This window comes from Prenolepis imparis, unplaced genomic scaffold (genome assembly GCF_030444845.1).
Source record: "Prenolepis imparis isolate NDT839.2.m4 unplaced genomic scaffold, iyPreImpa1.0 SCAF_52, whole genome shotgun sequence".
Lineage (NCBI taxonomy): Eukaryota > Metazoa > Arthropoda > Insecta > Hymenoptera > Formicidae > Prenolepis > Prenolepis imparis.
Window position 1 is genome coordinate 51677 of NW_028141210.1, and position 26635 is coordinate 78311.

A 26635-nucleotide genomic window follows, 5' to 3' on the forward strand; every position below is an offset into this window, starting at 1 on the left:
GCTGTTTGCTAGTTAATCTATTTTAATGTGTGTACATTAGAGTGAAATTTTAGTATAATTTGAATGATAAATATCCGCATTTATATCAAGGTTTTGCAACAAAAAAGTATTATTATAAAAAAAATTTTTTTTAATAAAATGTAAATAACTATTCGTTTAAAATGTGACTAAAATATATTTTAAATGAACACTTTTGTGTGAGAGAGTCTTAGGTTTTTTACTATTCTGTATATCTCGAGTATCTTCGAACAGTTTTAATGCCGTAAGGAACAAAAATTCAAGTCTTCCTTTTTTTTAGTATTAATAAATTAGATAACTTAAGTGTGATTGACAAGAGATTGCTTTTGTTGTTGTTTTTATCTTGAGATTAAATTTTTAAAACGTAAATTTATAGTATGAAATATTCAATTGATAGGATAACCATTGCTTAGTAAAATATTGACTATAAAAGTAAAGCTTTTCTGGTGATATTGTAGGTGTGACAGCAAAAAGTACTATCCGTTAGATCAATAATACCTTTCTTTTGGTTTAAAAAGTGTTGTAAGAAGAAATTCAGTCATCTTCCTGAAAAGGTTGGCTTATGAAATCAATTAAAATTTAGTTGATTATTGTTTAGAAAAACAGTAACGTCCAAAAAATTAAATTTATCAGCCTGTTTGATTTCTATTGTAAATTGTAGTTTCGGATGCAACGAATTAAAAATGTCCAATGTAAATAATGACAATGTAATATCTTGATATTATCCAACTCTTTTTTGATGTTCCTATTTATTTTTACACATGCAGATCGTAAGTTTTAAAGTCTGTTTTAGTTGGAACTTTTGGAGTTGAGAAACGATTGCCAACCTTATCTAGCTGTATATATTTTCGAGCTCATTGTCTCCCAGCAAGTGAACTGGGAAATGATGTTACTCCGAATTAGTAGGGGAAGGCTAAATTATACCCTCTAAGATAAATATTAAAATTACAATAAAACTATCAAAGAAATGTCAAAATTTTTAAAATCATTTAAAACTATGGTTCTTTGTCAACGATATACGCTAAACATTAACACAAATTTATCATTGTTTCATATCATAAATTAGAAATTAAAGAAAAGTAGTATTTGGTACGATTTATAATACCGGTTTGCTAAATTGTACCAATGAGTTTTTAAATCGTACCTCTAACAATAAAATTAAAAAAATTATAACAAAAATATAGTTTTATTTTCTACAAAAGTTTTTAGTTTGCAACAAAACATATCTATAAAAATGTCATATTTATAATTATAAATTCTCTTCAAAATTATTTTTTGTATTACACAAAAATATAAATAAGTATTATCTCAATACAATTAAAAATTTGATATTTTTTAAAAATGTTAATCTAAATATAAAAAAAAAGAAATTATGCCAAAGTAAAAAAATTAATTTATACATGTAATCGTACCAGTATGATATAAGAAAACGTTAATGGTACGTTTTTTACCGAACTTTCATTGCTTTGTCAAATTTGTGAATAAAAAAATAATGTTACATTTTGATGATTTTTCAACGCTTCTATATAGGATTAAATAAGATGAAAAAATACTTTAATAATAAGTTTAATTGCTTATCTTTCTCAATGTAATAGCTTAGGCACATGATGCCGAACGTTACATGAAAATGACACAAAATAAATTTATTAACACGTCACTCATCAACAGATCGCTTGAGAAGGAAACAAACATTGCGACATTCGAGTGAAGCTAGCTGCGATACAACAGCTTTAACACCTTAAAATATTGTAACTCTGTTTAAGAAAAACAGTAGAAGTACGAAGTATTTGACGAACAGTACAATTTAGCATACTATACAATATATCCAAAAACATACTTTATTGTAATAAAATATAGAGTTCCATTACTTTTTTATTATGCGATAATGTTCTTTTCCGTGTTGCATCCGACGACTGAACGGTATAGTTCACTTTTACATCATTTTAGAATTTGATATTAATTCTGTACGCTATGTTTTATTTTAATTACTTTTTAATATCTCTTATGTAATCTTTTTCCTTATCCTTGTTAGGCGCTGAGGATAATGATGATGGTCCAAAAAGAGAACTGAAACATTCGCATTATCATATTGTGTAAGACTCGTTGTTTTATAATAAATTTGCGTTTCGTTTACCGCGCTAACTTCTATTGCTATTATTTTTTTGTATTTGTTTATTATTAATAATTAGAATTTATAATCAGTATTTGGATTATAATATATAATTCTAAAAATAAATAATAATTTTATAATAAATAATGAAATAATAATAAATCTTCTATTACGGGAGAATTTGTGACCAATAAAGTTTAAATAATATTATAAAATGTCAGAAAAATTATCATGTTATCTGGAATACAATGTATGAACAAATATATGATTTTACAAACGCGTTTATTGCTTGACTTAATAGAATGTCAGGATGAGCAGCAAGTTTTATTTTTTCTAATCACTTTTACTTTTCTCGTGAATTGCGTTTTAAAGAAAAAAGAAAAAGTACTTTTATATCATCATATCATTTCAATTACAGAATTGCATGATGTTGATGTTTAAGATTAAGGACCCCATACCGCGCTGATTCATTTTACGTATAATATAATATTTGTAATATATGCAAAAATATATACATAATATAAATATAATATATATATTTGTATATATATTATATATATATATATAATATATATATATATATATATATATATAATGTAAATATAATTCTATTTATAAAGTTAATATATACCATACATATATGCAAGAATCCTATATTAATATATGTATAACTATATAAAGATTATATGTGATATATATATATATATATATATATATATATATATATATATATGATAGAAATATATACACATATATTACACACACACACACACATATATATATATATATATATATTTCTTTATACAGTTTAAGTGATATCACACATATATGGAAAAATCCAATTATAATAATATATACAAATTATTATTCAAAATATATAGCATATATATATATATATGCATATAATATTTATTTGTTATAGATTATATTCAAATTCAATATAATAAAACTATATTTTTACTTACATATATTTTTTAAATATATATATATAAATTATATTATGCAAATATGTATTTATATTATACATATATTTCAAAATATATATAATATATTACATATATTTCTACATATATTTTTACATATATATTTTTCCATGGGGGTAAAGGCAACTGTTCATGTTTTTTTATAATTTTCAGTCAAGAGGACATTTTGTTGTCACTGTTTTATTTATATTTGTTTATTAATCTTTGATATCTACGTATAAAAAAAGCATTGTAGATTTTAGTTAAATAAAAAAAAGTTTTACAAAGAGACCAACTTTAAATAGTATTTTATATTATTAATAAAAAAATATTGATAAAAAAGTTTCTATCACAGAATTTAATTGTTTTAAATTTTATTGTAACAACTATAAAATAAATAAAGTTAACTTTTAATATTTTCTTTATAATTTTATTTTTATTACATCGCGTCATGGCTACATCAATAAACATCCACAACGCATTGTGGCATTTTCATATTGCCAGAATGCGTTTTGGTCGATTATCAAAAGAATCTCAACACAAATTTCGCTTTGTAGCCTTTTTGAACATGCCGAAAGGCATTATGAGCGTTTTCGAAAATGCCACGACAAATTTCACGTTGTGGTTGAATCTGAGAAGTCAGAACGCGTTGTGATTGGTTTTCTCGCTTAGAGAAAATTCTTTCTGTGCATTTTTGTAGTGTATTATGATTTAAATAAATCAAAATTTCATAATTGTACGGTGATTTACACGCTTTTGAATGAGTACCCGGTTTTACCCTAGCGGTAGGGCAAAACCGGTTATTTTGACTACTTCGAAAAATGTTGTCCTTGGTAAGCAAATATTTTTTTCAGCAACTAGTCTTATTTTCTCATAGTTTAAGGTTCACTAACGCTACTAACGCAGATCAGTTACTACCGTAGTACTAGCGTAGATTTTTCTGATTTTTTGTAGGAAGACCAATCCTGACAAAATCCAAAAAAGCACCCGGTTTTGTCCCACTTTCCTCTATACAATATGTAATATAAAATATATATATATATAATTTTCAATGTAATATAATTATATAATTGTAAATTATTTTTTCTGCACAAAACTATATTAAATATTTATTATATTATAGTTAAATATTTTCATGATTTTCTGCACAAAATAAGATTTGCTCTACAAAAAAAAACAAATGGGTGAGCGAAGAAGTTTATTCTAGTAAATTATAACATATATGTATATCTTAATATAATATTTTTATTCTATTTTTTCACAAATTTTCTCTTATTTCAAAATTATATATTCCAAGTTTAAATATAAAATGATTCTCAATAAGGAGTAATGTACGCATTAAGTCGATTAGAGTTACAAGATGTGTTTAGTAATAACAATGTCATGTTAGAGAGCAATTACTAGAAAAGGGAAATATAAAAGACGGCAATCAAGAATAAGTGATATACATGTGAAGCATCTGAAATAAATGGCTGTTTCACTTTGCGTTTAAATGGGCTATACTTATCTCGATTATTATTGTTATGATGGAAAAAGCCAATCGATTCATTTACATGTTCAACGAAGAATTAGCTTGTGTTTCTTCTGATGTATTCCATTTACCACATAATGGGTATTGATTTAAGTTTCATGAGTATATAAAGGAGAATGTAAAATCAATATTCTCTTTCTCCAACATATTTACAATTATTATTTAATTAATTAATAATTAATTATTAATTATTAAATGACACAATTTACACAATGCTTTTTTACTAGATATTATAGCAGTTAGTAATTTTGAAATATTTTAACGTTATTAACACGTAATATTGATTAATTCCAGAAAGATAAATGCTAGTTAACTTTTAAAATACATGATACTCTTTTATTAGTTATAGCGTACTAGTAGCTAATAAAAAAGTATTATGTTTAAGTGAGAAATATATTCACCATAACTGTAATTGTAATTGTTATGTAATTAAATAACAACTATATATGTTAGTAAAAGCGAATTAATAAACGCGTTGATTGCAAATCACTATGTTTAAGAAGATTACGAGAAACTGTTAAGAACATAATAATATTATATGATGAAGCAGTTATCGAATACGTTATATCTAAATATACATATTCTAGCTGAATTCCGTAAAGCGCATATGCACATTTTCTATAATATACGTGACATGTACTATAGATAAATGCGCGCATATGCGCTTTACGGAATCCAGCCTCTATCTAACAATAAATATACATATAATATCGCATTCGAAAGAGATTATGTTATACAATTGTACATAAATAATAATAGTAATAATAAATGTAAAAAATAAGTGAAAATATAATAATAATAATAATAATAAATATAATAATTGAAAATATAATAATAATAATAAAATTAATTAATAAAATATATTAATAAAAATTATTAATGAATTTAATAATTATTTTTATTAATATTAAATTTAATTGTTTTTTATTAAAAAAATAATTCATGATCAAAATTAGGCAAACGCGTCTATTTATTTATTTAATGAGATTTCGAAGCTTAATTTACGTCTATCTATTTGCTCATTTAACTGGATATCGATATGGATTCTATTCTGAATAGCAATTTTCATTTTTTTTGTAATTATTTTTACTTTTCTTTTGATTCGTTTTTTATAGAGAAAAATATTTTATATGTCGTCATATATCACATTATTTCTTGCTTACACATGTTTGTTCTATTTTTAATAATTTTATCGTATGCATATAAAAGTAGAGCAGACTCTATTAAACTTGATAGTGTATTGGTTGCTTGTTGCGATATGTCATGAGACACTGTCGTAAATAACAGATACTGCGATCATTCGTATAATTACGATGCACAGTGCAATCAATGAGCGCCTTTTAACGTCACGACATCACTAGTAAGCATTGCATCGTGAAACTAGAAGCAAGCAAAGTTTAGTCCTTCCGTGACGAGTCATCAGTAAGGAGCTGTACACAACCCTTCGTTCCATTTTCGAGGGATTAGTAAGTCTTTCTGTTACAATATTTATGAATATATTGTATTATTATGTGAATTCGATTTATTGTCATTATGTGTGCTTGATTCTAGCAATTTTTTACACATTTTGATTTTTATGGCATAAAACATTTTTATTTATATTCGTATTGCCGACAGTGTAGAAATACTTCTTTTTTAATTTTAACGAAATGCTTAAATTATAACATCTGTGGATGACGTATGTCATCCAGCTCTCTTATTCAATGTCACTTTATCGATGAAATTTTGTAATTTTTTATTGTAACATTTAATTTCATTCTTAGCAAACAAATTTAGAAATAAAAATTCAGAGATTAGTTTAACTATTTTAATTTATCTATTTAACAATTTAAAAATTTCTCATAAATTTTATCTTGGCTATTCAATGATCCATTTAATTTGAATATTTATGTAAAAATTTTTAATAGAAAAAGAGATATTTTTAAACAAATACAATTATAAAAGTTCTACTGAATATAATTAAATCGAAGTAAAAAATGGCAATAAGAGCCAAGTGCAGTAAAGGAATTTTCTCGATAAAATTTTGCATTGCATTGCCTTTTCTTTAACATATTATTCTTGATTAACATATCTTCTTGATTAACACATTTCATTACTTTGCGTATATTTATTTAATCATGTTTGTCCATCAGTAATGTTTTTTTCATGAAATATTTTTAGTATCTATTTATTGCGTTTATGTATATGCTTATACATAATATCTTTGTATCATATATCTTTGCTTCCTGGTCTGCTAAATGAAAGCGACACATTTTAAAGATGCCTGAGATGTATCTAAAGCTATATTATTGAACTCTCTATTTTTGAATTGCTCTTAATGACCTGAGAGACTTCGGTATAAATTTTTATACGTATTAATAACAAAGGAGGATGGGTAAAATCACCGGATTTTGGCCCAAACGATGGAACTTTTTTATGCATGTCTTCTTATATTTTTGGATGTGTTGAATTCAAATCAAACGTTATTTTCAAGGTGCACCGATGGGAAAATATTGAAAATCGCATTTAAATTGCAGTTCTGCTCTTAGGATGACCCTTCGTCGTATTTATTTGGAATTGTGCTTTGAACAGCTTGAGTTTGGTCACGATGAGATTTTCTGTAACATATTACGCATTCAAACATATTATCACTTACATGACGATATGATGATTTTGCTTTTTTAGCTAAGCTTACGCCACAAATGTTACAAATCTTATCCATTCCGATCAATAAAAAAATGAAGAAATATATTATAACGCCACGCCGGAGTAATTATTGCCGGAAAATATGAAAAGATAAATCTAAGCGCTCTAATAAAAATAGTTTTTTTTTTTAAATAGAGCCGAATTTGACTGTAAGTCAGTCTAAATGTGAGAATAAAACTAATTTTTTTCTGAAATATCCCAATAATATCTTGTGTGGCAAGTGTGGAAAACAATGAATTACGTCGCGCGTGAAGTTGTAGCATGAGCCGAAGGCACAAGTACGAGTGTGAATGTATCTGTATCATAAGCTGAGGCGAATGCGGCAACTTCACGCGCGACGTAATTCGTTGTCTTCCGCACATGTCATATACAATATTTTTTGTAATGCTTGACTTTTAACACACACACATACAAACACACACACACAAGATGAGATAGCCGCCACGTCTACGTCATTGATCTTGGGTCATGCTAAGAGCAGAACTGCAATTTAAATGCGATTTTCAATATTTTCCCATCGGTGCACCTTGAAAGTAACGTTTGATTTGAATTCAGCATATCCAAAAATATAAGAAAACATGCATAAAAAAGGTTCCATCGCTTGGGCCAAAATCCGATGATTTTACCCATCCTCCTTTTTATTTATTTTTATTTATTATTTTGTTTGATTGCTTTGCGGATTTATTTATATAATCTCTGTTTATAATTATGATTTAACTGAAAATGGCCCGAAAAAAAATCAAAACACTTATTTTTTAACATTATTTTTACAGATTAACAATAAAGTGTATGCGCGCCTTACTTAACTGTGGTTGGCTATTATTATCATTTTTTACTTCGATTTAATTATCTCTAAATAACTTTACACTTTTAAATAGAATTAAAAAATATTTTTGAACTATAATTTAAAAACAAGTAAAAAATACATGCCACGTATATAAAAATATATTCAAACTTGTATGTAACAAGTGAAGCAGTTCAACAAAATAAAAAGTTGTTAAATACTGTTAAAAATTTAATTATTTAATAACAAATACAAATATAATGCAAATGGCTAATTAGTTAATTGTACACTGATAATTTATAATTAACGCAAAGTGTGTGTGACTAAAGATTCTGTTAATTTTTACAATATATTTTATATAGTGTATATATTATATAGTTTATAAAATGTATATACAGTATATATATATAGTGTATAATGTAAAAAAAATGTTTCTCAAATTCTAAATTGCGCAAAATGAATTTAAGATCAATATAAACTTTGCATATCTGAGTCATATTAAGAATCACTGTCTCGTATATACTCTCATTATTGTATAGATTATACTGCTCAAATTAATGGAATTTCTAAATGGTGCTTAGCATTGATTATAAATTAGTAGTATACAATTATGCATTTGGCAAATTGCATTAATTTCATAATTGTTTTTAAACAGCTAATAAAATAATGTTAAATATTATTTTATTTGTTCAAACTTTTATACAACTAATGCCAACATATTCTTTTACGTATCTACATACATTTATGCCATTTTACGATGTAATTTTACAACACAATTAATTGTTAATATTTTGTAAAAATATAAGCTAGAAAAAGATATATAATAAGCATTTTATAAATATTAAAATGAAAAAAAAATTTTACTAGAATTTTATTTTATCTTCCAATTACAATTACAAAGTAATACATATGAAATGTAATTATACTAGACTACATTATAATTATATAGATCACATTGTCCGTAAATAAAAACTTATTATTTTTAAGAAAAAAGATTAAATTTCAAACAAACTCAAATCCAAACTTTTTTCATATACAGGATGTCCCATCTTAGAAGATCCACATAAATCTCATCAGAAACTTTGCGTTATCTTAAAAAATGTTTCAAGTAAACGTTATTTGATATTGAGAAAAAATCATCCGATAATGATTTTTATTTGGCCTTGGATCCAAAGGGATTATTTCCAAGGTTAACTTAATTTTTTTAAACGAAATCACTATATCTTTCATGAATTGCACGGAGTAAATCAGTTGACGTAATTTAATGGGATAAAAAGCGCATTCAAACTTTACTTTTAAAATGCGTTTTGGTGAAACCCGATATAATAATTTTACGCTGAATTAGGGATAAGTATGCTAAATCATACTCCCTAAGGTAAATATTAAAACTATCAAAGAAATAAAATTTTTTTATTTTTTTGAAACTATAATTCTTTGTCAACGAAATACGCTAAACATTAACACAACATTATTGTTTCATATTGTAAATTAAAAATTACAAAGAAAGATAATATTTAGCACGATTTAAAATACCAGTTTGCTAAATTGTAACCATGAGTTTTTAAATCGTATCTCTAATAATAAAATTAAGAAATTGTAAAAAAAATGAAGTTTTATTTTCTACAAAAGTCTACAACAAAACATATCTATAAGAATGTTATATTTATAATCAATTTTTTATTGTCTTCAAAAATTTAACAAAAATATAAATCGGTAATAGATAGGCTATTCGAGCCGTACGCGGATGTCGGTGCGTCGATTCCAACGAAAATTAATTTTTCGTTGGAATTAACTAATTGTGCACGGGGCACAAATTTTGCTTGGTACACCGCCAAGACTTTATTACGGAACAATCTCAATTCGAGATTTTTAATTCCAAAGATCCCCTCTGTCCCCCCTAAAGAAATGTAGGCGAGAAAAATATAGATCCGAAAGTCGCTGAATCGGGAATCGAACCCGAGACCTTTCGCTTGCCGGGCGACTGCTCTCACCATCTGAGCTATTCAGACCCTTCGACTCTATATTTTTCTCTGCCTTGATAAACAACTATTTGTAAATAATGCCTTTTTCAGCCGGCGTGAATTAAACACTAAGAATATAAAGGCTCGATATATATCAAATATAAATCGGTAATAGATAGGCTATTCGAGTCGTACGCGGATGTCGGTGCCCCGTGCACAATTAGTTAATTCTAACGAAAAATTAATTTTCGTTGGAATCGACGCACCGACATCCGCGTACGGCTCGAATAGCCTATCTATTACCGATTTATATTTGATATATATCGAGCCTTTATATTCTTAGTGTTTAACAAAAATAGTTATTGTATTACACAAAAATATTGATGAAGAGTCTTATCTCAATATAATTATAAACTTTAATAATATTTTCTTTAGTTGTCCATCTATTATAAATATAAAGATAAAAATTAATGCCTAAATAAAAAAATGAATTTAGTAAATCGTATCAGTACGATATAAGAAAAAGTTTAACTCTTATTTTTAATTTTGTTTAAGAAATACAGTAGAGGTACGATTTAACGAATGACACGATTTAGCATGCTTTCCCCTATGTCAATCTAAAAAGTCGGTTTTTTAATGTCGGTTTTTAAATTGTGATTTAAAAGTTATCAATTCGAATTGCAATTCTGTTTAAGATGTCGCATTAAAGTTTAAAATCACATCTGTGTGTGTGTGTGTGTGTGTGTGTGTGTGTGTGTATTTCTAAAATATATCCTTCAACTTTTCTCTTTGCATTGTTATAAAGAACTAACGTAGATCATTGAGTCTTTTTTCAGAGAAAGAGAGAGATTTGAGATGTCTTATAACTTTGTTTGCCGAACCTTATTAATGTTACTGACCTTATCCTGAGCACGTTTATAACCTTTTGTTTTTTATCTCTCTTACCAAAAAGAATTGCCAATAAAACTATAGGCATAATTCATAAAACTTTTCCATTACGAAACATTACCTGAAGAATATCATATATCTTTTTGTATCATTTAAAAATCTAACAAAGATCTAACAAATCTTCAAGCACTCGAAACGAAAATCTAATTAATCCATACTTATAGACAACAAGCAACATCTTTAGAAAAGCTGTTAATCATTATACTGTTTAATACTGTGTCCATTTTAAACATAGGATCTAAAACTCCATTATTTCCAACGAAATGACTACAAACGATTCAAGGGTAAATATAAAAACGCATATAATTATATAATTAACCTTTTTCATAATATTTAAACAAAAATTCACTGTCAACATAGCGTGATATAGATTACAAATACAAAACAAAAAGCTATAAAGGCTTGCAAAGGCATGTATTGCGTTTATTAATAATCAAATTTATTTATTATTTTTAGACTTTTATTGTAGAAAACAATATTTATAAGGGAGAAACAACGTCTATGCCTAACTATAAGAATATTGGAGAAATGATGTGGAATAAGATTAAAAGTCATGGAGACAAAATGGCACACGTAAGTCAACACTTACACATGATATAAATACTAGACATTTTAGAAAAAAAAGAAATTTTCGAGCTAATAAGTAATAAATAAATTTCCGTGCCTAAGTAATGAGAAATATAATTTGAAAAGAAGTATTTTCTGAAATTGTATAATACTTATTGAAAGATATTGATAATTATGGGAGAACAATAGCACCTGTGTATTTTATATCAATTGTTCTTCTATCAAAATATTTATAAGATATACACAACATAAATTTGTGTTACTAAAGCTGGATTTTGTATATGTATATGATATTCTATATGCACAGTCTTATATCTTAAACTATATTCTATTTTATCATATATTATTTTAATATTTAATTTTGACAATTAGCGAAAATAAAACAGGATCAAGAGTTCTAAATGTTTTTTATATAATCAAACTTTTTTGAAAATATTATAATTTTTTCGCGCTTGTGTATTTCTTGCGCTCTCTTATTAACCCGACACTATTTTCTATTTATACTGTACTATTTATATCTATATTATATTGTATAATTGTATTATTAATGTTATTATATCATATCACATGTATATATTCGTATTTGTATTATTAAAAATACTTGCTAAAAATAAGTAGAGACATTTGTATGAGAGGAAACATAAGTTTCCAAACAAATGCTATTCAATTCAATCGCGAAATCTTTTATTGTTTCGACAATTGTAGTGAAATTTTCGTTCCCAATTTGTCAAAATTAACAGTAATAAAATTATTATATAATGAAAATAAAAAATATTCTAACACTAAAACTATTATTTCTCAACAAACTTCTGACAATATAATGTTATTGTTATCACAATATTTATTTTCTTAATTTTATTACAGTAGTAAATTACTTATAATGGATAATACGCAAAATGCTGACATGACAAAAAACGACACTTCGTGCGTGCGCTCGAAAAAGTGCGAGTGTGTGTGAAGGGAACTACTTGAGCGAGTGTTGTCAACTAAAAGAAACCAATTAAACTAAAAATTTAACAGTTATTATAAAATATGTATATGTTTGATTCTATAAAATATTTGTTATATGAACAGGCATAAAAATTTGATTTGCATTTTTAATTTTATAACGAGTAAACATTTTAGAGAAATTATAAGATATTGAAAATAAACTTAAGATATTTCAAAATCACCTAATGTTTTTTTAACTATGACTAAAAACAATCTACAATAAAACGTTTGGTATTGGGTTGAACGAAAAGTTCGTGCCGTTTTTTTTGGTCAAATTAAAAGATGATTTTTTTATTTACATGTAACTTTATTCATTAAGGTATTCGCCGTTTTTCTCGATAACCTTTAGCAATCTTTTGGGTAGCTTCATGATTCCATCCATGTAGAACTTTTTAGTTTTTTGGGCGAAAAACTGTTTCAAGTTATTTTTGCAGGCTTCCAAGGAAGTGAAGTTCTTGCCGTTAAGAAAATTTTGCAGGGACTGGAATAAATGATAATCGGAGAGTGCAAGGTCCGGTGAATACGACGGGTGGGGTAGAACATTCCAGCCAAGCTGTATCAATTTCTGCCGAGTGACCAAAAAGACATGACAACTTCACTTCCTTGGAAGCCTGCAAAAATAACTTGGAACAGTTTTTCGCCCAAAAAACTGAAAAGTTCTACATAGATGGAATCATGAAGCTACCCAAAAGATGGCTAAAGGTTACCGAGAAAAAGGGCGAATACCTTAATGAATAAAGTTACATGTAAATTTAAAAAAATAATCTTTTAATTTGACCAAAAAAACGGCACAAACTTTCCGTTCAACCCAGTTTTGAGACACTTACTAAAATAGCAATAAAATTACAGCTCGACGCATGCACTGAAAAAGAAGTTACTTATGCGGAGTTACAAAATAAAGTCGTAAGATGCGCATTGTGGCTACAAGAACGAGAAATCAAATCTAGCGATATTGTCAGTGTGTGCACAAATAATCATCTCAATTCCATCGTGCCCTGCTTGGCGGCAATTTATATTAACGCAATCTTCAATCCGTGGAACGAAAACATGGACTTGCGTAAGTTCTTCCGCGATAACGCAATTTTTGATTAATATAATCAGAGAGAAGTAATTCTAAATATAATAAATATAATTTTATCTATTTTAAATTTATTATATTTTTTTATTATATTTTATAATATTTATTTTATATTTTTTTATTATAATAATATTTTAATATTGTCAAAATTTTATTATATGTATATTAGGGTGGTCGTTAAATGGAAGATCATGTTGGATGGTCATAAATCAGCTCCAAATGTAGAAAAAATGATTCTCTAATTTTTTCAGATTTTTATTTTCAGCCCTGAGTCACCCTGTTTGCACGTGAAATACCTAAAACAAAAGCTCAATGTATCATCAGGACTACCAATACAAGAAAATAAGCTGTATTAAAAAAGAATACAAAAAAAAATTATATCTTCAACAAAAAAAAAAATCAATGGAAAATAATAAATTAATCGATATATTGATACTCCGTAAAATAATAATTTAAATTTTTTCACTCAATTTGTGTGTAGTATAACACACAACTCGAGTGAAATACCTCATATACGATGTTTTACTATTTTCACGGCAATGAAACGTATTTCACAAAATGTTGCTATTTTAGACTAGAACTAACTTAAATAAATATTTTTTAAATGAAAAAGAAAATTACGTGCCAACAGGGAGACTCAGGGCTCAAAATAAAAATCTGAAAAAATTAGATTTTTTTTTTCACATTTAAAGCCGATTTACGACTATCCAACATTAAAATTCTGAAAAAACCCATATAAGAACCACCCTAATGTATATATTGTAAGAGAGTCCCTTTGGGTTAACCGGAGAACCTCTCTTAGATGTCAGGATGAGGGTATATTGATCAGCGGATAATTCTTCTGGACGATTTCAATTAAATCAGAACTCAAGCTTCTTTATAAATGGTTAAAGAAGTTTAATTAATAAACTGCGGGAGCCAATAATACAATTATAATGTCTTGAAGTCAATATGCGTGTACTCTTTACAATGTCTCTCACAAGACTCTCACTCACATGTTTTAAATCTCCCTCGCTTGTCTTACTCGCAACCCGTTACTAGGGCTGCGTTCGGAAACGTCACCCGAGTGCATTCCTTCTCTTTCTATATCGCTGAGAAATGATATAGAAAGAGAAGGAATGCACTCGGGTGACGTTTCCGAACGCAGCCCAGGGCAGACGACATACCGACGTCATCACGCAACCGCAGACGCACAGACGTATGCGCGAGTTTAATATACCGAGTAGTCGAATAGTAATGTATAACCTTACAACATTTACTATATTTTTATTATATTTTTATTATAATCATATTTTAATTATATTTTATCTATTTTAAATTAATTAAAATAGATCCTTTTTATTATGTAGTTGTAAAATAATATTTATGTATTATTTATTTTATTTAGTGTTTAATATTAATGTAGTCCCTTAATTAATTGTGTGCTATTTGTCATTAGACAACACGCTGCATGCTATGCAACTCACTATTCCAAAAGTAATATTCTGCAGCGAGAAATCCGTTAACGTTATCCTGAGTGCAATAAAAAAATGTAATTACAATCCCACGATTGTGGTTTTCGGCGACTATCCCGACGCCATCTCGTTTTCCGACATCTTGAGCACGTACAGTGATACGGAAGTGGAGAATTTCCAGTATATCGATCACGATGATATAAAAAAAACGATGTGCATCATACATTCGTCAGGTACCACGGGACCACCGAAAGGCGTTGAAATATCCAATTATTCTTTGTTGCGTCTCGGCACCGATAAGAACATAGACTTGATCGATGGAGTCGCAATTTGGTTCTCGTCACTTTATTGGATGACCGGAATAATAATAAATTTCATGTCGATCGCGCAGGGCGCCAAAGTGATCCTTTATCCGGAATTCGACGAAGAAATGATATATCTATTAATCGAAAAATACAAGGTAAAAGAGCAAAAAAGATAAACATTGCTTGCAATAAAATTTATCTTTCACTTTATGTGAAAAATAAGAGAGAGAGGGGAGTGACGAAAAATCTTTATATAATATAAAAAATAAAAGTTTTAAAAAGGCACTTTTTTTATTTATTATAAATGCGCGCGAGTAATTTTAAATTCGTCTCTTCCTAACTTTAGAAAAAATGAAAATTACATATATAGAGACATATCAATTTGATTGAAATTTTTGTTAAACATTATTTTATAAATAATAATTTTATAAATAATAAATAATAAAATTATTTTTATATAGGATGGTCTACATAATTCTTAACAGCTTGATATTTTTGTGCTATAAATTTTATATTATGTTGCATAATTCATACATGTTTTATGCATACTATCTCAAATTTCTTTGTGAAATTTTAGATTCAAGAATGTTAAAAAAATAATTATACAATTTTATACTGTAATGATTTTCATAACATGATTTACAAAATTAAATTCTGAAATGTATTCAGCAAAAATTTGCTAAGATGATTTGCGCTAATACTACAATTAGTAATATTTATTTTATAAAGGCAATTTTATAAAAATTGCTACATATTATAAAATCAATAACTTTAAAATTTAAATTACATTTTTTTTATAACACAATATTATACATTGTTATATTAAAATTAAAATGATATGCTAAAATTTGTCTGCATGCTTTCTTACCTGGGAATATCAAGTAACATATGCATTTTACATTTTTACATATAATAATAAGACACAAAAGTATAAATCTTTTATGATGATCTTCTATGATGATCTTTAATGATAAACTTTTTTATGATTTCTTGTGCTATTTAGATAACTATGGTCTTTCTAAGCACGTATATGATAAATCGGTTTCTCAGAGCAAATCACATACAAAAATTTCCATTATCGTCTTTAAAAAGTATAATTTTTGGCGGTTCAAGAATTGAACTGAAAGTACACGAAAAAATAAGATGTATTTTATCACATGTGCAAATATTACAAGGTTTTGGTAAGATATTATTTTAATATAATTAAATATCTCAATATCAATTAATATGAATATTAATATAAATAAATATATATATATATATATGCATATATATAAAATATAAAATATCTATACTAACAAAATATGTAATAAAAACTTAATCATTTATCTTCGTTTCAAGGAATGACAGAACTTAGTGCATTTGGGACACTGCAGAAATCGAGTCATAAGAGTGGATCTTGCGGAACAGTACTTCAGAATGTACAGATGAAAATCGTTGACCTAGAAAACGGAAAGGCTCTTGGACCAAATCACTTGGGAGAATTGTGCATAAAGACGGAAACTTTAATGAATGGCTATTACAAAAATCTTGAAGCAACTAAAAATATTGTTGATGAACAAGGTAAAAGAAATCTATACATTTTTTTTCATATTAGTGTCTTTTCTCCATCTTTCCCAAATGATTTCGACTCTGACATTATCGAGGTTATAATCTTGGTTAACTTCCAAAACTTTTTAGATATTGCTTATTATTTATTAAAAAATTACATAAATAAAGCTTTATGCAAATCAAACTTTGATTAAAATAAATTGTTAAAATATAATATTAGACATATTACATAAATGTTGAACAAATGAAAATGTCACTGATTGAAACAATGACAAAATTTCATCAAAGATTACTATAAGTATTTCTCTAAACTTGTAACGGTCGCTTTTCGCGAGCTCGGAATAACTCGATCGGGATCAGGGCTCGTAAAAAGGGTGAGACAACGAACGTAGTATTGGGTATAATATATACAGTTTATTAAATCTAGGTGTCAGTATTTACAAGTGTTCGTGTGTATGTGTGTGTGTGTAACGCCTGTCTTTAAATTTCCGGATATTATGCGGGTCTTTAAATCGCCTCGGAGTGTTGGTTGACACGTACGCCGGTGTGTATGTGTGTATGAGCGGGATGGTCGTGTTTACGTCGCCCGCTAGACGCGGGGTCGGGGCGGCGCGAGGGGCGCTCGGTGTTGTCGCGACGCGAGTCGGCGCGGGTAGAAAAACGCGTCAGCTGAGAGCGGCCGCTCTCTTCGATATATCGAAGAGAGCGCAATCGAACGGCGCGCGTAGTAGTCGGCCGCGTTGTCGGCAGGATTACGCAGACCGTGATTTATTAAATGACGCGACGGCTCGGTGTGTCACGGCCGTCCGTATGGGGTGCGGAGGGAGGAACGCACTGACGGTCGAGAAACCTCGACGAAGGCGGCGGAGCTCCACCCGCTGACGTCAGCGCGCTTTTTGCGGGGCGCGGTCGGAACCCCGGACTCTCGAGAATATCTCGGGGGAGACAGAGGACCTCTACCTCGAAGTCGGGGGAACAGTGGAAGCGGAAGCCGGAAGTTCGGAGCACGGAGATTATCTCCGCAGAGGCAGCGTACTCGTCTACCTCGGTCTCTTTTTCCGGGCGGATGGATTCTCCGGTACGGCGGAGTCGGAACGGTATCTGAGAGAGCTCTTATCGCGAGCTCTCTTTTTATACGGATCGAGTAACGGGATCGGAGGCTGGATCGAAGGAGAGGGAGTGGGGGTGATGGTACTCGGTTTATTTCGGCGCGCGTCGGGCGTTTACGGTGAACCGTGTTTAACGGTTTGATTAATTAAATGTGGCGCTCGGCGCCTGCCGAGCCCGGCCGGTGTTCGCCAGGCGCAGCCTTCCGACGGGTGGACGGTCGGGAACGATGCGGGGGGCGTCGTTACAAACTTTAGGAAAAATATTCACACTTTATGTTTCCTCCACTTCCTCCATTTTATGTTTCACTGATTATGACAGTAAGATTTCACTGAAAAATCAACCACTCAATAACTGATTCCTCTTACAAAGAACGATGGTGAAATCCCTCTCCGATTTTCATGAGCTTAAGATATGTTGTAGTTTAGGTGAAAATAAGAAACACATCTTTTCTTATATAACCATTTTGTTCATTTTAAGGTGAACAACTCCTTTAAAAAAGTTCTTATATATCTACGAATGCCATTAAAATAAAAAAACAATTTTTTTTATTTTGACGGTATTCGTAGAAATATAAGAACTCAATTTCGTGCTCTTAACAATGTTATTTATAGTCACACTAATATTACTACTTAATGCGCTACTTAAAGCCCTATAATTTTTATTTAAAAAATTTTTTTCAAAAAGCATTTGTTTTCGAGTTACGAGTATATACACTACGCAAAACAATTAGGGGAGCGCTTTAAAACTTGCAAAATTTGATGATTTTTAAGAAGCCATATCTCGGCTTAGAGAGGTCGTAGAACAATGTTTCTGAGCGCATTTTAACGGGCAAAGCCTCAACTTTAAAGTGGGTAATGTAGCATTATTCGTCTCATCAAACTGTTTTTTGTGTGAAGCTTAAAATCAGATGGCGAAAAAACTCTGGAAATTTCTTGACTTTGTAATTGTCCATGGAAAAAACAGGGATGGAACCATAAATGCCACCACATTGGCTTTGAAGTAGGAACTCTTCCCTTTAAAATGCCGCAAGAAACATTGCTCTATCATGCCTAGGAGCCGAGTTATCGCATTTCAAAGTCACCCCTGCATTTTGCAAGATTTTTAGCAATACCGCCGGCATTCGCGTTATCCAATGTGCACCATGGGAAGGTTGCTCGGTTGGATTTTGCACATCATGTGATGGTGTATGTGTACGTCAATGTTAAGTGTGTGCGTGATGCGTGTGTGTGTGTGTGTGTTTGTCAGCAGAGATAAGGACCCCACGTTTCGTCACTCCCGCTGCTATGTGTGTGGGTGTATGGGTGGGTGGGTGTGGGTATGTGGGTGTGCGCGCATACACCCACATACACACTCACATACACCCACACACGTACACACACACCCCCACCTATACACTCACACACACTTACACACACAGCAGAGAAAGTTTGGAGTCGTTAACTACCGCGGAGTGACGAACCATGGGGTCCATATCTCTGCTGACACGCACACACACGCATCACGCACACATTCTCTTAACATTGACGTACACATACACCATACACATGCAAGTTTTAAAGCGCTTCCCTAATTGTTTTGCGTAGTATATAAACATATGTATATATAATATACGTATAACCTAAATTTAATTAAACCAAATAATACACAAAAACCTAAGAGGACGCAATAAAATATTTAATAGTAATAATATTACATATAATATAAACCCAATTTTTTTAGGATGGCTGCATTCGGATGACATTAGTTATTTCGATGAAAATGGAGAACTTTTTATTGTCGATAGAATAAAAAACCGTATAAAATACAGAGGATATCAAATCTCACCTGGAGAAATCGAGAGTGTCTTACTATTGCATCCAGCAGTATTGGAAGTTGCAGTAACAGCAATTCCTCATCCAATAGACGATGAACATCCTGTTGCTTTTGTCGTCAAGACGCCAGGAGTCGAGGTATAATTTTGTTACAAATATGATAAGGCTACAAGAGTGAGTGTTTACGTTCACAAAATTGTAACTTTTAAGAAATTCATAATTTATAAATAGTATCAAAATTTTAAGAATCTTTCGAGAGCTTTTTTTTCTAAATGTTTATAGTCAATTTATTAACAAATCTATTGTCACTAATTATTTTTATAGATTACTTTTTAATGCAGAGTATAAAATCATGTATTCTATAATGCAATAATGATTAAATTGCATATGCACAGGTAACGGAACAAGAACTAATAGACTTGGTGACAAATAACATGATGGATCAATATAAGCTTCGCGCTGGAGTGATATTTCTAAATGCTTTACCACATACAAGTACAGGAAAAATTGCAAAGAAAGAATTAAAAGCTATGGCTAAAGAATTGCTTATATAAATAAAAAGAAATTATAATTATACTTTTAATCATTATTATAATTACATATTCATAATTTATATAACTTTTTCATATATCTGGACATCCATATACATACATACATTCTTAGAATTTTTTTCCAAATTATAGATAAATAAAAATAGAATATATATGTATAATACTGTTACGTCCCTGGTCTTTCTTCCCCTGAATATCATCCCTTGAGTGTCATCGAGGAGCTTCATCGTAAAGGGGGTTGTTTATTGACAACCGCCCTGTCATTGTTTTTCGGCTCCATGACAGTTTTGGTCTGGCTGACGCATCGAGCGGACGCATGTGGATCAGACAAGCTTTCTTACATTGTACATGCAAATAATATTGTATCTCGTTGCTTTCGCGTATTGGGTCGTGATATTAAAGACCATTGCTTCCTTACGAGAGTGGATTCATTTCGCGCGCGAGTGAGTGCGAGAGTGAGTGTGACATTTTTGCGAGAACCGCAAAAGCCGTCCCGAGGACGTAACATTTTGGGGGCTCGTCCGGGATAAAAGGAACATCTCATCGCAGCGGAACAGAACATCGAAAATGTTACATTCCCCGAGGATTACCCGTTCACAAGCTCTGTCTCGAGCGACTGACAGCGAGGAATCGAAAGAGCAAACGGGCTCGTTACCGGAAGTCGCAGGAGAACCAGCAGCGACAGAATCTACAGCTCTTCGGGCTCTCCTTCTAGAAATGCGAGAGATGCGACAGGAGCAGACACGTCGAGAGGACGAAATTGCGGCGATGCTGCGTCGTCACGACGAGGAACTTCAAGCCTTAAAAGAGATTCATTCCCGACCACAAAATCTACAGCTAAGTCCTTTTATTAATAGAACGTGTGGAAATTCGGGTGCGCACTTTTCAAATGAGAGAGAGAATGATTTTCGCGCGATATTAGGATTCAAATTAAAATCTGATACTTATGACGGGACAGTATCACTTCGTGAATTTTTCTCGCAGTTTAATTTAATTGCACGAGCAAATAGTTGGGATGATGCGACAAAGACTGTTGCACTTGCTTCGAGTTTGAGAGGAAAAGCGCGTTCGGTATTAGAGACGGTAGAAGACGTGTACAATTTAGAATTTAATGAATTAAAATCAAAGCTTGAATTACGTTTTGGAGAAGGACACTTATCACAAAATTATTACGTACAATTTACAAATCGGAAACAAAAGTTTGGGGAAGATTTGGCAACATTAGGTTCAGAACTCGATAGATTGGTTCGCCTTGCGTATCCCGAGTGCCCACACGAAATCCGAGATAAGATCGCCTGCGCGCAATTCGTTTCGGCGATATATGATAGTTTTGTCAAACGAACTTTACAATTGGAAAATATAACCTCTTTGAGTTTGGCAATTGAAAGGGCAAAAGCAATAAAAATAATTCAAGGGGAGGGTTTCGAGAAAAAGAGAGGAAATTTAAATTTTAATAAAAATTTTTCGGGTGTTGAAAAAAAGAGCGCGCAGGGTAATAAATTAGAAGGCGAACGGGATAAAAAAGATAAGAAGGAAAATAATGAAAAAGGAAATTGGCCAGGCAGCAAATTTAGCGCCGGCCGAAGGGAATGTTGGACATGTGGGAAAATCGGACATTTCCGGTACGAATGTCCTATTGAGAAGGGAAACTCGATTTAGCCGAACTTTTCGGGGAGAGTTTGGCTTCCGTGAAAAATTCCTCGGAAATTGTATTAAATGTTAATAGGATTAAGAATAACGATTATTTCATTTACAGGGGAAAAGTAGATAATAAAGTATGTTCTTTCAAGGTCGACACGGGCTCTGATGTTTCCATAATAAATAGCAAATTTGTTGATAAAAAGAAAAGAAAGATTTGTAAGAAGTTTGTTAATTTGAGATATCCCACCGGAGAAAAAGTTCGTGTAGAGTTTTGGGCAGAAATTAAAGTTGAATTAGGAAAATATTCTCTAGAAATTCCAATGTTTATTGCAGACATAAATGATGAATGTCTTTTGGGAATAGATTTTCTAAAAATGGTTAATTTGGATAAAGTCTTTGAATCGGCTTTTGGAACTCCGATATTTGAAAAAGAAATAGCTAGAATTGAAGATTCTTTTAAAGAAGTTCCGATCCCCTTGAAAGAACTCTATGAAACGAATTCTCAACATTTAACTGAAGTAGAAAAAGAAAGTTTTGTCGATTTTCTTGATGAATTTGATGATTTATTTTCTGAAAACATTATTGCAGGGAATTGTAATGTTGTAGAACATATTGTAAATGTGCGAGATTCTCCTCCCATAAAACAGGTTCCTCGTAGGATTCCGATTCAAATGAGGGAAGAAGTCGATAAGATTTTGGAAGATATGAGTTCACGTGGAGTAATTGAGGAATCACAGAGTCCATGGGTTTCCCCTGCTGTCATGGTTAAAAAGAAGGACGGTTCTATAAGATTCTGTGTTGATTATCGAAAATTAAACGAGGTGACTATTAAGGATTCTTATCCCCTTCCCCGAATTGATGACATTCTTGACCAGCTAGCGGGTAATTTTTGGTTTTCCACACTTGATCTTAAAAGTGGGTATTGGCAAATTAAGATCCGTCCCGAGGACAAAGAGAAAACGGCTTTTTCAATCGGTAAGGGACTTTGGCAATTTACAATTATGCCCTTTGGTTTATGTAACGCCCCTGCAACATTTGAACGCCTTATGGAAAAGGTTTTACAAAATTTATTATCAAAAATTTGCCTTGTATATTTGGATGATGTGATAATTTTTGGGAAAAGTTTTATTGAAATGATAAACAATCTTAGAACGGTGTTTTTACGATTAAGAGAAGCGAATTTAAAAATAAACCCGAAGAAATGTGTTATTTAGTAAAAGCGTAAAATATTTGGGTCATGTGGTTTCTGCGGAGGGCGTTGTTACAGATCCCGATAAGATTTCCGTTGTTAAAGATTGGCCAATCCCTCACACAAAAAAACAATTACGAAGTTTTCTCGGATTTTGTTCTTATTATCGTAAATTTGTTAAAGGATTCTCTTCCTTAGCTAAGCCCCTTTACATGTTGACAGAAGGTCAAACTAAATACGTATGGGGAGATGAATGTCAGAAAGCTTTTGAAAAGTTAAAGTTTTTATTGTGCTCTTCTCCAATTCTTTCCTTTCCGAGAGAAAAGGGAGAATTTTTATTAGATACTGACGCATCGAATATAGGGATCGGTGCAGTGTTGTCTCAGAAGCAAGATGGAGAAGAGAAAGTAATTGCTTATTTTAGTCGTGTGCTTAATAAAGCCGAACGAAACTATTGCGTTACTCGACGGGAACTTTTAGCGATAGTAGATTCTATAAAGTTTTTTCGTCATTATCTTTTGGGACAAAAATTTTTAATTCGAACGGATCATGTTTCGTTACGGTGGCTTTTATCTTTCAGAAATTTGGAAGGTCAATTAGCTCGATGGATGGAAAGATTGCAGCAATACGAGTTTGAGATTATCTATCGTAAAGGGACTTCTCACAATAATGCTGACGGATTATCCAGAAGACTTTGTGAATCAAACAATTGTCAATATTGTGCAAAAGTGGAAAGGAAAAGCTCAGAAGAGAAGGAACAAACAGTTTCTCGCATCGTGTTCGAAGGCGAAAATTTGGAAAATTGGCGTGAAACTCAACGACAGGATCCTGACATTTCATTTATTCTTCATGCCAAGGAAACAGCAATTCGTTCCCCACGTTCAGAAATAGTCGGAGAGGATATTTCAACTCTAATATATAGGTCGTATTGGGATTCTTTGATTGTGAAAAATGGGATCCTCTATAAAAAATGGGAAGCTCCAAATTTAAAATCAAGTTTTCTCCAACTCGTGGTTCCTCGAGTACGAATAAAAGAGATATTAGAGGAGACGCATGATTCTCCAGCAGGAGGACATTTCGGAGTCAATAAGACTCTAGAAAAAATTCGAAAACGATTCTTCTGGGCAACCTGCAAACAGGATGTTGAGGAATGGTGTAAAACCTGTAAAATCTGTGTTTCGAAGAAAGGTCCTTCAGGAAAAGGGAAATCTCCTCTACAAATTTATAATGTTGGAGCTCCATTAGAGAGAATACAGATGGACACACTTGGTCCTCTTCCTTTGACAAGATCTGGAAACAAATATTTGCTTGTTATCGTAGATTGCTTCACTAAATGGGTAGAGGCTTTTCCTATTAAAAATATCAGAGCTAGAACGGTCGCTGAAGTCTTTGTTAATCAATTTATCTCAAGGCATGGAATTCCAAATGAAGTTCACACCGATCAAGGGAAGTACTTTGAATCACAACTTTTCTCAGAATTAATGAAATTACTCGGGATAAAGAAGACTAGAACTACTGCCCTTCATCCTCAATCTGACGGACAAGTAGAACGCCAACATCAGACTATTTCAAATTTCTTGGCGAAATACGTGTCAGAAGATCAAAAGGACTGGGATCGATGGATTCCCATGTTTCTTTTAGCTTACAGATCTTCGAAGCATGAAACCACTGGCGTGACTCCGGCAGAGCTATATTTTGGTAGGGAACTTAGGTTACCTGTGGATCTTTTACGAGGAAGTCCTGAATCTTCTGAAGGAAGACTTTCGGGAAGAAATTTTACTAGAAATCTAAAAGAGAAATTAGAGGAAATCCATTCTTCAGTTAGAGAGCGAATGAATCTGAAATTTTCTCAGATGAAGATTCGTTATGATCGTGGTGCCAGAAGAATTCTTTTTGAAGTAGGACAGAAAGTTTGGTTTTATAATCCTCGTAGAATTAAAGGGAAAGCTCCGAAGTTACAAGGAAGTTGGGAAGGTCCATTCCGAATAGTGAAAAAACTTAGTGACGTGGTGTTTTGTATAGAAAAGTCGTCTAGACATAAGAGAAAAATTGTACATTCAGATAGATTAGCTCCTTTTCTCGAGAGAAGTTTAGAAAACTAATAAAGTAGATTGGAGCCCGGAAATGTCGATTTTTCTTTAAAAATTCGGGGGGATATTTTTAATTTAAGGAAAAGTAGAATAAGTTATTGCGCATTTTATTTTCCGTTTTAGAGTCTTCAATTTGGGAAGAGGTTTGTCTTTAACCTGGGAAGAGTTTTCTGAATGGCGGAAAAGTTGATCTTCCAGCTTAGTCTTCCAGGAAGGAAATCTTCATTTGTCTTTGTTCTACTCTAAGAAGACTGTCTCGCCTGCGGTTTTTGATCCGTGGTTTTCCCGCGGGACTTTGGGCAAATGCCGAGACAGGGACTTGGGGAGTTCATGAGGGACGATGGGTCCACGGAAATTACCCCCCCCCCCCTTGTCCGAACCGGAGGACGTAGGGAGACCGGGACTTGTCTTCAAGGAACTTTAAAAGTCGATTGGGACCAAATTGACGGAGTCGCTCGGTAACCTGCGGCAGCAGCCCAGGGTAGGGCAAGAAGACTCGTCGGTGCCCTGGAATCGACAATTGGTGCAGACGTACTGTGGATTTAGATTGGCGGAGATAACTTGTGCGGATGTGCGACGGGATCCAGAATCGCGGATTGTTCGGTAACCTGTGGGAGAAGCCCAGGATAGGACAGGGATATTCGCTGGAGTCATGAAGTCGACATCGAAGCACAGAATTTTGGATTAACGGTGGATGCCCCTTGTTATCGATTGTCGGGACAACAATCTTGACGGAGGGGGGCAGTGTTACGTCCCTGGTCTTTCTTCCCCTGAATATCATCCCTTGAGTGTCATCGAGGAGCTTCATCGTAAAGGGGGTTGTTTATTGACAACCGCCCTGTTGTTTTTCGGCTCCATGACAGTTTTGGTCTGGCTGACGCATCGAGCGGACGCATGTGGATCAGACAAGCTTTCTTACATTGTACATGCAAATAATATTGTATCTCGTTGCTTTCGCGTATTGGGTCGTGATATTAAAGACCATTGCTTCCTTACGAAAGTGGATTCATTTCGCGCGCGAGTGAGTGCGAGAGTGAGTGTGACATTTTTGCGAGAACCGCAAAAGCCGTCCCGAGGACGTAACAATACATATAGAATATAATGTATCTAATGACAATAAAAATGATATATATATACACTCAGCCAAAAATAACTTAAAAAGTAGTAAAAAATTGTCAAGGTTCAAGAATTTATAACTCAGCTAATAATTATGATATCGAGGTGTTTAAAAAACGAAAATAAAGCTTGAAGATTGTAGTTTGAGAAAATTTTAGTGCCGATTACGTGGAATGATCAGTT

General features: G+C 31.5%; 1 protein-coding gene across 5 annotated transcripts; it reads left to right on the top strand.

The window, feature by feature from the left end:
* Nucleotides 1-5874: 5874 nt before the first annotated feature.
* LOC145947197 (luciferin 4-monooxygenase-like) lies at nt 5875-20527 on the top strand. Of its 5 annotated transcripts, none has more exons than XM_083056997.1 (10): nt 5875-6087; nt 9130-9279; nt 11164-11283; nt 11456-11572; nt 13406-13613; nt 15073-15548; nt 16397-16574; nt 16735-16956; nt 19774-20003; nt 20261-20527. In XM_083056997.1, exons 3-10 carry the CDS (start codon nt 11263-11265, stop codon nt 20417-20419), a joined length of 1611 nt encoding a protein of 536 aa, XP_082913123.1. In that variant the 5' UTR covers nt 5875-6087; nt 9130-9279; nt 11164-11262; the 3' UTR covers nt 20420-20527. The 5 variants fall into 5 exon arrangements, with proteins under 5 accessions (XP_082913123.1, XP_082913127.1, XP_082913124.1 ...); XM_083057001.1 differs by having other exon boundaries at nt 11235-11283; XM_083056998.1 differs by lacking the exon at nt 9130-9279.
* The last annotated feature ends 6108 nt before the right edge of the window (nt 20528-26635 follow it).